This window comes from Mycena indigotica (assembly GCF_014461135.1).
Source record: "Mycena indigotica strain 171206Taipei chromosome Unknown Mind.scaff0004, whole genome shotgun sequence".
Taxonomy (NCBI): domain Eukaryota; kingdom Fungi; phylum Basidiomycota; class Agaricomycetes; order Agaricales; family Mycenaceae; genus Mycena; species Mycena indigotica.
In genome coordinates, this window is record NW_023503003.1 from 5,177,073 (window position 1) to 5,190,071 (window position 12,999).

The 12,999-nt window shown below is 50.4% G+C and overlaps 3 protein-coding genes across 3 annotated transcripts; 1 reads left to right on the forward strand and 2 right to left on the reverse strand.

Moving 5' to 3' along the window:
- Window positions 1-510: 510 nt before the first annotated feature.
- Window positions 511-2,967, reverse strand: MIND_00541800 (T-complex protein eta subunit; the record flags this gene model as incomplete). The annotated part of the gene is made up of 16 exons (XM_037362201.1): window positions 511-582; window positions 633-760; window positions 807-813; window positions 867-893; window positions 942-1,055; window positions 1,104-1,381; window positions 1,431-1,582; window positions 1,630-1,688; window positions 1,735-1,784; window positions 1,832-1,963; window positions 2,011-2,064; window positions 2,109-2,264; window positions 2,317-2,457; window positions 2,503-2,545; window positions 2,604-2,660; window positions 2,716-2,967. The coding sequence occupies 16 exons, from the start codon at window positions 2,965-2,967 to the stop codon at window positions 511-513; spliced, it is 1,722 nt and encodes a 573-aa protein (XP_037222493.1).
- A 209-nt stretch (window positions 2,968-3,176) lies between these two features.
- Window positions 3,177-5,117, reverse strand: MIND_00541900 (T-complex protein eta subunit; the record flags this gene model as incomplete). Its single annotated transcript, XM_037362202.1, has 6 exons — window positions 5,070-5,117; window positions 4,633-5,019; window positions 4,532-4,584; window positions 3,691-4,486; window positions 3,302-3,646; window positions 3,177-3,254 (listed from the first exon to the last, which is right to left on the reverse strand). The coding sequence occupies exons 1-6, from the start codon at window positions 5,088-5,090 to the stop codon at window positions 3,177-3,179; spliced, it is 1,680 nt and encodes a 559-aa protein (XP_037222494.1). The 5' UTR covers window positions 5,091-5,117.
- A 41-nt stretch (window positions 5,118-5,158) lies between these two features.
- Window positions 5,159-9,146, forward strand: MIND_00542000 (DNA repair protein; the record flags this gene model as incomplete). The annotated part of the gene is made up of 16 exons (XM_037362203.1): window positions 5,159-5,726; window positions 5,774-5,830; window positions 5,878-6,391; window positions 6,444-6,685; window positions 6,745-7,161; window positions 7,213-7,323; window positions 7,371-7,413; window positions 7,458-7,505; window positions 7,557-7,698; window positions 7,746-7,891; window positions 7,938-8,195; window positions 8,240-8,330; window positions 8,377-8,504; window positions 8,539-8,776; window positions 8,826-8,948; window positions 8,997-9,146. The coding sequence occupies 16 exons, from the start codon at window positions 5,159-5,161 to the stop codon at window positions 9,144-9,146; spliced, it is 3,276 nt and encodes a 1,091-aa protein (XP_037222495.1).
- Window positions 9,147-12,999: the final 3,853 nt, after the last annotated feature.

Consider the following 12,999-nt stretch of genomic DNA (forward strand, 5'->3'; position numbering starts at 1 on the left):
AATTGATGTCACTTGAGGCTGAACAACTCCTTACATAGTACTCCGCTAATATCATACTAATATCATTTACAAGACTAGTAAGTGTCTAGAAACTGTTCCCTAATACGCCCCAATAAAATTTTGTCGATAGACACCGTCTCTTGAGCCTTCAAGTCGCTCGGGGGAGCCGCTGAATGACATACTGTCACATACATGACCAGTGGGAGAAAGGATTCTTTCAGTCACAAGCATTGAATCACTGGTTATCGTTGTCCAGTGCTCGAGGTGACGCGACAACTAAATACAGTCCGAAGTAAGGGGAGACTGAAGACAGGAAGTGAAAGTTTCCAGGTCAAGTCGAACGTTGTCCTGCGCTCCGTCACATCACGTGTGCCAAGCTGACGCATTTGTCGCCCCTGATGACTTCAACACTCGCCTCGTATCCGAGCAGTTGCACGCCGTGAGGGTGCTCTCACCACAAGACTCTAGTTAAGACAGCATGAATTTAAAAGTGACTCGACCCAGCCACATCTAATATGCGAAACGGAAGTCCAGGCGCTCGTTCCCGACGTCCTTGGTCGTCTCAACATACTCTTGCTGCTCCTGTCCAGGAATTCAAACGCTTGAACCTTGCTCAAGTGGAGAAGACGCACCTTCTTTGTCCAAGAGTTCCATTTCCTGTCGCGCCACCGGTTTAGCGTGCGGTAAAAGAAGAAGGTCAGGATGTAGAGGCAGATGTTCATGCAGCAGATGCCGATCAGGGCTCTATTTCCGCGCTTATCTGTCAACAAGTTAGCTGGGCGGAAAGTGAGAATTAGAATTCATACATAGTGGCTGAACGAGAAAAGTCATCAGAGATGAGTAAGCGAGCGATTCGGCAGACCCACCTTGTCGTCGGTTCGATAGATATTAGCCTAGGGCAATTATGAGCAAGTACTGGCTACAGGAAAGTAAATGCAAACATAGGTTATGGCCCCGGCTTGCACAAACATATTGTAAACGCTAGCGGAAACGGTGCGGGTGCGAACGGAATACGAATTCCTCGACGCCCATGCTACTTGAATAGGATGAACATACTGGGTCTAATAAGCACACGAAAGGACATGGCTGCAATGGTCACCGACCGGGAAACCCGTAACGAGTGTAACGACGGCGAAGTAGACCCACTGGGAGGTTGCCTTGTTGAACGTGTAAAGTGCGATGAGTAGCGGTAGCGCCCATAGCTGCAGAACTATCGTCGCTGCAACACGGCTGTTGACTATCTCGCTGAGATATGCGGTAAACAGCAACATCAATAGGCCAATGACTGTGGACGGAATGGAGAGCAGGTTGGCTTGGGTAGTTGTGAAACCCAAGTTCTTAAGCGACAAGGTAAGGTAGATCTGCGGGGGTCCAGTCGGAACTGTAAATCCGGGTGAGCCACCACCACAAAAACCGAGCAAAATGCTGACTCATGTGGACCAGGCCCAAGCAGTAGATCGGCCACATTCGCCAGTCTTTCAGGGCCTGGAATATCCTCCTGGGAGCAAGTCCTTCGCGGTTATGCATGTCTGACTTGGATGGATCGTCCCGCAGCACTCGATTCACCATAATCGTCTCTTCCCTGCTTGATCTGATAAGATAACGATACCAGTTGATTGCATCACTGACCGTTCAGTAAACCAGCCTTTGGGCCGGAGATACTTCAGTTTCGTTTGTGTGGGTCCAGGCTGTGGTAGTTGAGCGTGAAGCTAGAGTGATAGCACATATGCTTGCCGGCATCATGAGGTATGAGACGAGCCCGACAGACAGAGTCAATAACCCCTCTGCGGATATCAACGCCAGAAAACCACGATTAATGGAAAGCACCAACCGAGCAGGAAAAGATATCGCCAGCCAGCCTTCCCAGCAACTCCACGAAGACGAAGAATTCCAGTCGCGAGGAACGCGCTCACAATGTGTGAGACATAGTTCGACACCCAAAAGTAGGCGAGTCGGATGGGAACTGAAGACTATGGTTCGGATTAGAATAGGGCAAACCGGAATGCATACGTTCGCGCTTGGTGTAGAAGTAGCTGAGATAAAGAACGACGTCAGGGATGAACCCTTTGGATCAGTCAGCTTTTGAATATCGTTCACATGAAGCTTGCCTCCTTCACATAAGCCAAGAAGAAAGCGCGTCGCGAGGAAGGTTTTCCTTCCAGTAAGCCAGTATTGACTGAATGCGACAGTGCTCCAGCAGACCATTTGCGTCGGAATCCAGACATCAGGGCCCACCCGTTTAGAGATCAGCTGAGACGGCAACTCTGAATGTGCTCTTCAGATAACTCCGGGAATTATATACCGAGGCAGTCTTACCAGCAATGAGGAAGGAAAGTCGGAAAAGTGTGTTTCCGAGATTGAAATCATTGGTCGTCAAATGTAAGTCATTCAGGAAGTTGTCTGTGTTGGCCTGGGAGATATTCGTGCGATCGAGATCCAGGCAAAAGAACATGATGGCTGAACAGCGTCAAAAAAACAGTCAACAGAATGAATAATGCTGACCTGCCCATATCATGATTCGGCGGTCAATCTTACGGACAAGACGCTGTAATCGCACGTCAGGAAATCAATGAGTTATATGAAGGGTCAAGAGCACAACGAGCCTTCTCTTCCCTCCAAGTCCACCGCGCATTGGGGTCGAACCGGTGGGTGTTTTCATACTGAAAACAATGTCAATTTCACAATGAAGCCCCAATAACAGTAAGCACTACGCACTTGAGGTGGTGGACGATAAGCCTCCAACGTGACTGGGTCATCAAACACGCTCGGCTGTGTCGCAATAGCATCGAGGTCATGAGTAGGCGTTCTCCACGGCGCGAACAGTCCAGTTGACTGCTCCAACGGCGCGCCAAGCGGCGGAGCTTTCTCCTCCGTCACTGATTGAGTAATTGACTTGTTGTCAGGCTTGTCGACCGAGCTCGTCACGTCAGACGACGCGCGCTGGTGACTCGGGAGATACGTGGTCATCGCGAGTGGAGTGCCTGTGAGAGTCAGTTCACCGAGTCTTTATAAGAACGCGTTCCTGATTGCAGAAAATGACCAATGGCGCCATAGAGCTCTTAGAACGCGCGATGGAACTCGGTCCGGTTACGACACGGGATCGCGCAATTGGAGGGTGGATGGCGAAATTTCCTTTTCTAGACTGCTGATATCACGTACTCTCTTTTATGTAAGAATTACCGCCGTGGTCCACCTCCTCGCCCTCTGAGTGCCCTCTGTGCAGTACCAGGTGGTGCTTTGGGACCCGCTTTGGCCTGTGAAAGCTATTAGGTCCTAAACATAGAGTTATAATAACACGCACCGCTTCGCTCTGTGGATTCCTGACCGTCTCGTCAATGCTCAAAACTAAGCAAGCTGCTTCTGAAGCGCTGCTGATGGCATTGAGTTTGACGAGAGACGGCTCCCAAACAAACGCGTCCATATTGTCTCGCACACCCGAAGCCCCATCAACATCGACACCAGTCCATTTTTCTCCATTGGCGTGTTTCATGCGCAGCTTGTTGAGAATGTCCGTAGAATCGAGCCCAGCGTTGTCGCAAATTTGCCTTGGAATAATTTCAAGGGCTTTCGCGAATGCTGTGATGATGAGTTGCTGTTTTCCTGGGATGGAAAGAGCATGTTTGCGTATGTGGGCAGAAAGATCCATCTGAATCTTGTTAATTGTGGCCAGAGAAGACAGATTGGACGCACCTCGACAGCACCGCCGCCTGCAACGACCTCTCCGTTTTTCACCGCCCTCTTCACGACCATGATTGCGTCATGCAAACTCCGTTCGACCTCCTCAATAAACTGTTCTGCCCCACCTCGCAGTACAAGGGTGCATGTTTTGGATTTGGGGCAGTCTTGGAAGAGGTTGTACCGCTCGCCACCAATCTGCTTCTCCTCAAACGACCCACACGTCCCAAGATGCTCCCGTTTGATGTCGCTGCAAGTCGATTGGATGTCTCCGCTCGTCGCTTGAACAACACGACGCAAATCGCCGCCAGCAACACGGCCCGCACAGAAGATGTCACGGTCGGCAAACCACTGGGTGGCCAGATCACCGATGGGCAGTTTGCTGAGCACAACCTTCGCGCCGGTTTTTTCTATTGCCTGCAGTTTGCGGTAGATAATCTCCCATTCGGCGTTGACGATGGCCTGGTAGTCGGCCACGGCATCAACACGAACTTCCGCGTTGTCTTTCTCCGCCTTGAGCTCGAGTTCGACGTTAAGACATAAGATGAGCGGGTCGCGGAATGATTTTGGTTGTTGCTCCGCGCCAGCGTAGGTGAATGTCTTTTTGAAGGCCACACCCTTGATCAGCAGCGAGTCCTGCATTCCTCCACCAGCAACTTTTTTCACGCCAATCAATGACTCGTCGAGATCGTCTTGGTCAAGACATTGAACAGCATCGACGACCATGTTAGAGAAGAAGGGTTTTTCGGAGTGGATGAGCTTCGATGACATGGATGTAGATGCGCATTTCAGTAGGAGAGAGCGGAATTTCCTAAAGCGAGAATGAGCAAAAAAAAGAGAGATGGAAAAGACACACTCAGGATCGGACTTATCGACGGAGATTTGTATGGCCTTTATCCTATCAGTTGCCTAACATTGTGAATTAGAGGCTGGGAATGAATGGTTTTAACCGCGCACTAGTTGGGAAGCCAACCTGAACCCCTTCATGATAATATGCGGACTAACACCATCCTCAATATACGTCCGAACCTCCTTGAGAAGCTGCGCCGCAAGCAAAACGACACTCGTTGTTCCATCTCCAACCTCGGCGTCCTGGGCTCGGGCAATATCAACGAGAGTCCTTGCCGCAGGATGGACGATGTCGAGCAGTTTGAGGATAGTTGCCCCATCGTTCGTGATCTGAGCCTCCCCACGGTCGTTGACAATGAGCTTGTCCATTCCCCGAGGCCCAAGTGTGCTTGCAAGGGTACCCGCGATGGCCAGGCATGCAGAGATGTTCGAGAGCAATTGAGGGTTTCCTTGCGATGTATCGGTCCCCTCTCGCAGGAGAACAACGGTGGGTTGCTGGAAATAAGCATTAGGTATCTTCAATGAGGCTGGATAGCTCGCTTCACCATCGGGAGCCCGCGCTGCATTTTTGGACGATTTGGTGGAGAAGAAACGCGACTGTCACAAGTGTGACTTCTTTTCGACGCGTGCAGTCATGTCCGACTCAGAAATGCCCACACGACCTCCGCTGTTCTTTGCTAGCTCAGACTCAGAAGATGAAGATGTTCCAATGGATGCAGAGGCTGAACCCGCTACTTCTGAAAGAGCATCGTCTCCCGCCTCTTCTCGTTTGTTTTCTGAGGGGAGCGATGCTGAAAAAGACCCCATTAAGAAACGCCCCATCCTTGTCGACTCTGACTCCGACTCTGCAAAGAATGCGGCGCGGAAGCCGCCTCCCGCCAAAAAAAGACGTGTTTCTCCCCCGCCCCCGCCTCCCAGTCCACCCGCTGTCCAGCTTATGTATCTGGGCGACCTGGTTTGGGGACATGGATGGAGCAATGTCTCTGGCAAGGGGTATATAAAGCCTGGCGAAGAGGTCAAAATAAAACGCGAAACAGTCCCCACCAAGGCCGAAAACAAGGCTGTGGCAAAGGGGAAGAAGGGCGGGGACGGGAAAAAGCAGATGTCGCTCGCTGCGATGCTTAAGCAGCCCTCGAAGACCGCTGCTGCCAAATCCAAGAAGACAGACACTATTGTCCGCCTCTACAACTCGCGTGGCTTTCGTATGCCCCCTTCGTTGCTTTCACCCGCTTGCTCTGATGTTTCAAAGAAATTGGTCGTCTTCCTGATGCAGTATCTTCCTGGGTGGCGCGGTTACTTGATCTTGGTGCGTCGTTAACAATTATTCTCAATGTTGCATCTAAGGCATTCCAGACATCATTGAATTTCGCGGCCAAATGGTAGACTGTCCTGAGAGGTTGACTACGGGTTGCAATCTAGTCATTTCCGTTGGGGTATACATGCTTCCAACAGCCTTCCAGCCTTCTAAAATGGACACCGACACGAACGAGAAGCCACCTGTAATGTTTTCCGAGGGCGTAGAGACACTGGACGAACAGCTATTGCGCGAGCGAAAAGCATCGATTCTCAAGCTATTCGATGAACTCAACCTTCGACCAACAGCGGGTGCCAACTTTGCTCAGCGGAAATCGGACGAGGAGATACACGACGAAGCGATGAAAAAAATGGCTCCAGCTAAAAGCAAAAAGGTAACGGAGATTGTGGGAGACGGTGAAGAAATTGAGGTCGAGGAGGGCGAGGAGGTGACGGACAATGATCTTGCCATGATATTCCAGAAGGCACAGAAAGGTGACCGCGCGATGGGCGAGATGGACCCGCCCGAAACCTTTACGCTGTCGCTGAGAGGGTACCAGAAGCAGGCGTTACTGTGAGTCTCCGTCTATGTCAAGTCCAATTTCCCATTCATAAATAATTATCAGCTGGATGTCTTCAATAGAGCTAGGCAAAATGGATGCCCGTGAGGCAGCATCAATGCACCCGCTTTGGAGCCAATATCTTTTCCCGCTCCCGCATTCGGACGGTATCATCGATTTGACTGCCGACCAGAAGCCATTTTACTTCAATCCCTATTCCGGCGAACTCAGTCTCGACTTTCCCAAAGCCGAACGACAAGGCCGCGGCGGGATTTTGGCGTTGGTGGCACATTTTGCGCTTCAGTCCGGTAACTAACTCTCGGCTTAGTGACGGTAAAAGATCCTCTTCCTGTACTATGGCTTGAAGCTGACGAAACAGAGATGGGAATGGGCAAGACCATCGAACTGGCTGCGCTCATACACACCAACTGCGAGCCCGACATCGACCGGCCGGTCGAGGAGAAGCCTGTCGGGAACAAACACCGCCAGCTCAAACTAAGCAATGCGTTCAAGAAGGTTCCGCGGAAGAAAGGCGCCAAACCTCCGACAGCGACGCTGATTGTGGCCCCAACATCGCTCCTCGCACAATGGGAGTCAGAATTGCAGCGGTGCAGCAAGCCCGGGACGCTCGAAACGGTCGTTTGGCACGGGCAAAACCGGCTGGACCTGCAGGGCATGCTGGATGATGACGATGCGGGTTCGATCAAGGTGGTGGTAACCTCGTATGGTGTGCTTGCGTCCGAACATGCAAAGGTGGACAAGTCAAAGTCCCCGCTATTCGAGGGTGGGTACCAGTTTTCTGATTAATATGGCGGTTTTATGGATCCTCGGTCAGTTGAATGGCTTCGTGTGGTCCTAGACGAGGCACACGCATGTAAATCAAGGACGAGCAAAACCGCCAAGGCTGTCTATGCACTCAGTGCTCGCCGGCGCTGGGCAGTTACTGGTACTGTGTTTTGACCGAGCCACTTTGCGAGCTGAATAACCGTTCAGGGACACCAATCGTCAATAAATTGGAAGATCTATACTCGTTATTGTCCGTCCTTCTCCACTAAAAGTTTGAGCTTGACATTTCTGCAGAAAGTTCCTTGACTTCAAACCTTGGGCCGATTTCTCATTCTTTCGCTCGTATGCAGTCTCCTTTAGACTCATGGTAATTGCGCTAATGTTGTTTATCAGATTCATTACCTTACCGTTCCTCGCTCACGATCCTAAAGCGATCGAAATTGTGCAGATTATTCTTGAATCCATCCTCCTGCGGAGAGAAAAGACGATGCTCGACACGAACGGCAAGCGTATCGTAGAGTTGCCACCGAAGGAGGTATGTCGCCACTGCCCATGCTTCTGCAAATATTAACGACAGAACAGGTCGTTGTTGAGTACCTCGACTTCTCCAGTCTCGAGCGCAGGATATACGACAGCCTGTTCAATTCCGCCAAGCGAGATTTCCTCCGACTCGATGCCAAGGGCTTGGTGGGGAAGAACTACACCCACATTCTTGCGATGCTCATGCGGTGGGTATCATCTCTATCAATGTGTGCTTTACTTGACTACATAAAGTCTACGGCGTGCTGTTTTACACCCGAATCTCGTCCTCACAAGCCGCGATGAACCCAACAAGTCCAGTCAAGACGAGGAGGACATCGATGTTAACGAGCTTATTCAGCGTTTCGCAAACGACGACGACGCGGCTGGGGCGAACGTGTTCGCCCAAAACGCCCTGCAAAACCTAGATATTCCTGATGACGACGCGGAATGCCCCGTCTGTATGGACGTCATGGAACTTCCGATGGTCATTCCCGAGTGCATGCATCGCTGGTGCGTGTAGTGGCTTTCAGTGGAGCAATATTCAACTGCTATAGTTGCAAAGATTGTCTATTAACCATATGCGCGAAGGCGGAGGAGGGTGGTAAAGATGCTACTTGTCCTACATGCTCCCGAGGTCCAATAAGGGTATATAGTCTGTCTATGTCCTCCGCTCTTTGCTGAGGTTTGGCAGGAAAAAGAGCTGATGGAGGTATTCCGGCCGCCCAGGAGCTCGCAGAACCCCGAACCCGCGGTAATTCTGCGCAAGAACGACTTTCGCTCATCGACCAAACTCGATGCGCTGATGCATAACCTCCGTTTGTCGCTAATTTACCTGAAAAATCGCGTCTGATAGTATGCAGGAAAGCTGCGGGAACAAGATCCGTGTTTCCGCGCGGTCGTCTTTTTCGCAGTTCACGTCCTTCCTGGACCTCATCCAGATCGTGCTCAAGCGGGACCACTTTGAGCACTATCGCTTTGATGGCTCGATGGATGTGAAGACACGGGGCGCGGCCATTGAGCAGTTTAAGGCGCCTGCCAGAAAAGCGAAGGTCTTGGTCGTCAGTTTGAAAGCGGGGGGTGTTGGACTGAATGTGAGTTTGCGCGTTTCCAGCGAAGCTGCACCGCTGACGGGTAGATTAGCTCACTGTGGCAAACCATGTCTTCATGATGGACTGCTGGTGGAATGCGGCCATCGAGAATCAAGCCATCGACCGTGTTCACCGAATTGGACAGGAAAAGACTGTCTATGTCAAACACTTCATCGTATGTCTTTCTACACACTCCCGGCCATGGCCTCTGACCCCCCACCAGATTGCACACACAATTGAGGGCCGGATACTGCAGATCCAGAAGCGAAAGACCGCCATCATCAAGGAAGCATTCCGCAGCTCTGGGGACGGCAAGGGAGACCCAGAGAGTATTGAGAACCTGAAGATCATGTTTGGAGACGAGGAAGAGTGAAATCATTACTAATCATATAGAATATTGTAGCATAATTGGATTTCTACTATAAGCTGTGAAAGAGTTGATAAGTTTGACCTTGAGCTTGGCTAAATATGAGCCTACTGTATGCCCTTCTGCCAGTGATGGTGGAAGTCTTAAGTTATTGCCATTTTCAAAAATATTGGCACTATGGCCACCTAGTGTTTTTCCATCCTTTTGCTCACTTTTGAGAGGGCAAAATGAAACAAAGACAGCTCTATGAATACTTTCTAGATGAAGCTCATTTTGGTCTGTCAAATCATATATGGCCTAATTATCGAGACAAAGGGTTACTCTTTATAAATACTTGAATTTTTCAGAGCTGAATCAGTTTGGCTATTGATATCTCATGACTTTGGAAGCCTTTAGTTTCATGCATATTAATATTACATCTTTCAATGCTAAACAATTTATTCAAGTAATTTATCCATAGATTGGAGAGGGTATAAAGGCCCTCAGTTAATGCCAACTTCATTCAAAAACAGCAATAAACTAAACTTGAGCTTACTGTTTGTTATCCCAGGCAGCCAGATACTGGAATATCTAGCCTGCTAGGGCTGGAAGTTGGCCCCATCACATTTGTCACACAGCCTATCACGCAGCATCAAAAACTTGTTGTCGACTCATCTTGATAACGGCTCCATATTTCATTCTTTCACCAAGATAAGGGTCAGGTTGCCCTCTCTGACCGTCGGTCCAACGGCGAGATGGCCGAGCGGTCTAAGGCGCCAGACTAAGGCCAGTTGCCTATGCAACACACCTTGTCGATCCATTCGATAATCTGGTCTTTCGGGGCGTGGGTTCGAATCCCACTCTCGTCATGTTTTACTCGGTTTCCAGCTTTGCATTTTGTCCAGCTGTGTGAAGGTCGGTACTTCGTGATTGAGACTACTAGGCAGCTACCAGGTAAGTAAGGTTCACTGAAATCAGTTTCCTTTCTTTGGGATGTCCATCCAGATTTACTCTTTGAAGCATTGCTTGATGGAGTTAATTAAGCTTGTTCGACAAACAAAACATATCAGTTACACAGATAGCCTAAGTCGCAGCTGACGAGCTACTGATTAACCTCCCCTTCCCACTAATGCTACTTACAGTACTGAAAATCCAAAGTAGAAATTTACACATTGGATCTCACCCGTTTGATTGCCCGCTCAACCCTCACACTCTCTAAATCATCCGCGCGCACCTTGACGAAGCGCTTCCACGCGCGGGCCTGGCGCACGTCCGAAGTATTGCTGACGCTGGTGAGATACGAGGCTATCACTGAAGCACTGTTCGGAATCGTCAACGATGGTGGTGGTAGTGAGGGTTTCGTCGGTATCAAGCGAGTTGTCCAAGTTTTTGGTCTTGTTGGCGCAGCGGGCCACGGCAGTTCGGGGAGACTTGACGCTGAACGCGTCTCCTGCAACTTGTGGTTAAGGTCCAAAAGCTCTGTTGCGGTCCGCGAGAGGGTGAGGTTGTGAGTGGGCGCTAAATAACTATGTCAGAAATGAGAGCAGGAAATACGCCAGGGACACAGACTCTTCACGTAGATGCTATACGATCCTTCCTGATACGCCGACTCAGCCACGCTCACACTCCACTTACCCGCTGGGTATTGCAAGTTTCTCCGGGAGCGAGGAGGGGATAACGCGCGTGGTCGACCATTGCCAACCGACGTGTCAGGTTTGCGAAAGACAGCCAGTCGATACTTGTCAACAACTCCCCGCGCAAACAGACTGGTACTAGTAGCGGGTCCGTTCCTGTCTTCGTTCCAGCTGCCATCAACGAAATCCCAATCGTCCTCTTCGTCGTCTTCTTCTTCGTACCCGTCCGTTTCTGGGTTTGCAGTCCGCGCCTGCCTGTCCTCCCAGCTCTTCAATCCGAGCAGGACTTGGAGCACTTTGTCTCGTCTCCCATACCGTATATCGTTGACCCTGACGCTTCCTATCGGCACGCCGTTATTCATTAAGAAGTCGAATAACCGATAAAGGCCCTCCTGATTGTCGTCCGTCGGGTCTTGGGGAAATGCAGAATCGGGAACGGGAGGGGATGAAGGTGTTCCATTGATTGCTTCAGCGAGACGAAGCAGACCCAGCCCATTGTAAAGTGCCCCCGCTGGGTCAACAATATGAAGGCTTGATGGAAGATGGGCGTTGGCCCATTCCAGCAGCCCCATATCTAACTCTTCAAGGATACTCTCGTCACTAGAAGCTAGCGACACTCTCCTGATTCCAAGTAGGGCTTCTTCTCCTTCCTCAACGGGAACAACCCTGCTTTGATGAGGATATCCTTCGTCGAGTTCATTCACATTGTCTTCTGTCCTTCAACGATAAAAGTTAGTGTTGACGGAGGAGAAAAGGTCTGTGTGCTCACAGCGGCACAACGACCGTGAATTCCTGGACCTGGTAAGGCGTCAAGAACCATTGCTGGAACAAGGCACTCATGGCCCATGCATTGGCATTTGGTAACAGTGCTTCAGCTTTAGGGCTAGTGTTCCAATTAGCGACAGCAACATTACAAATCAAATAACAACCCACAATCTGAGTGACGCGACGACTTGCAACATGCTACGATGCCATTCATGTTCTTGGACAGTCGCTTGAATACCGCGGTGGACGACCATATCATGGAATCCAGATAGCAAAGCGGTAAACAAAATGTCCAACCCATCTACGTCCATCGAGAATTCGCCAGTGTCAACCTCAGTTTGCTGGATATCGAGGTCTTGGAGTATCTGGGAGGCGCTCTCGCCGACTTTGCGCAACACACTGTCAAAAAGGGGACCAGACTGGAGCCAGAATGATGGCAGTTCGAGTATTCCACCGAGGTAGCGGAGGGAAAGCGAGACAGACGGTTCTGACAGAGCGCTATTTACTCCAGTTAGTTGTATCCAAGACAAGATGTAGATCTCACCGAGACCACAAAGTGATCAGTAGATACTCGATAACCGTTAACCCGCCATTGCAGCCCTCCACACGAGAGTTCTGAGTGGGACTAGCTTCCACTAAGCTTGCAATGTTGCTGTCGGCAAGGCAAGTTGCAGCAAGCTTGATAACAAAATCCAGCTCTTTCGCATCTTCATGGTCTGGTGGGAGCTGTGGCGTCCAGAAAGCACATAGGCCATTTATCGTAACCGGAGAGGCAACTTTGCGTTCGACAAGCTTTGTGGCGAGGAAGAAATGCCGCAAGCCGGGGCAACGTGTTGCAACATCAATGACACCAAAAAGCGCGTCAATCTGCGTTCTTGGCGTCTGTGTCCTAAAGATTTTGTCAGAAAGAGAAACATAGAAGTTCACAATGGAGTAACGCACGGCACAGTATACGCTAACAACTTGGCACAATCTTTCCTCAGTGTCGGGACACTTGCACTCTTGTCGCGCAAATCTGGCAGGCCACATATCTTCTTCTCCCTCCCCTTGACCCCTCCAGCGTCAAAATACCCGCTTATCCGCTCAACGACCGCAAATGGACCCATGCCCAAGCGGTGGGCAGCGCGATTAGCCGCACCTTCTGCGACTGAACCGAGCGAATCATATATCTCGTTTAGGGTTCTCCCGGGGAGGATATTAATGCTGGATGGGGTCGAGGCATGGCCTGTGTAGCGATGAACGAGTGCCTTGGATTGCTGAGTGCGGACGATAAGCGCCGTGCTGCTCATTGACGAACACAGGTCAGAGGAAACTGTGGCTTCAGCCTGTCAGATGACAGCTCGAAGGCAGTACGCAAGTAGTAGTAAGAATAGGTGTCATAGATGCGTCCATTTGTGAATGCACTGGATGGGGCGATGCGCGATATTCTGGCTCGAAGGACGGAGGACAATTGGAGGACAACAAACAGGACTTCACATCAT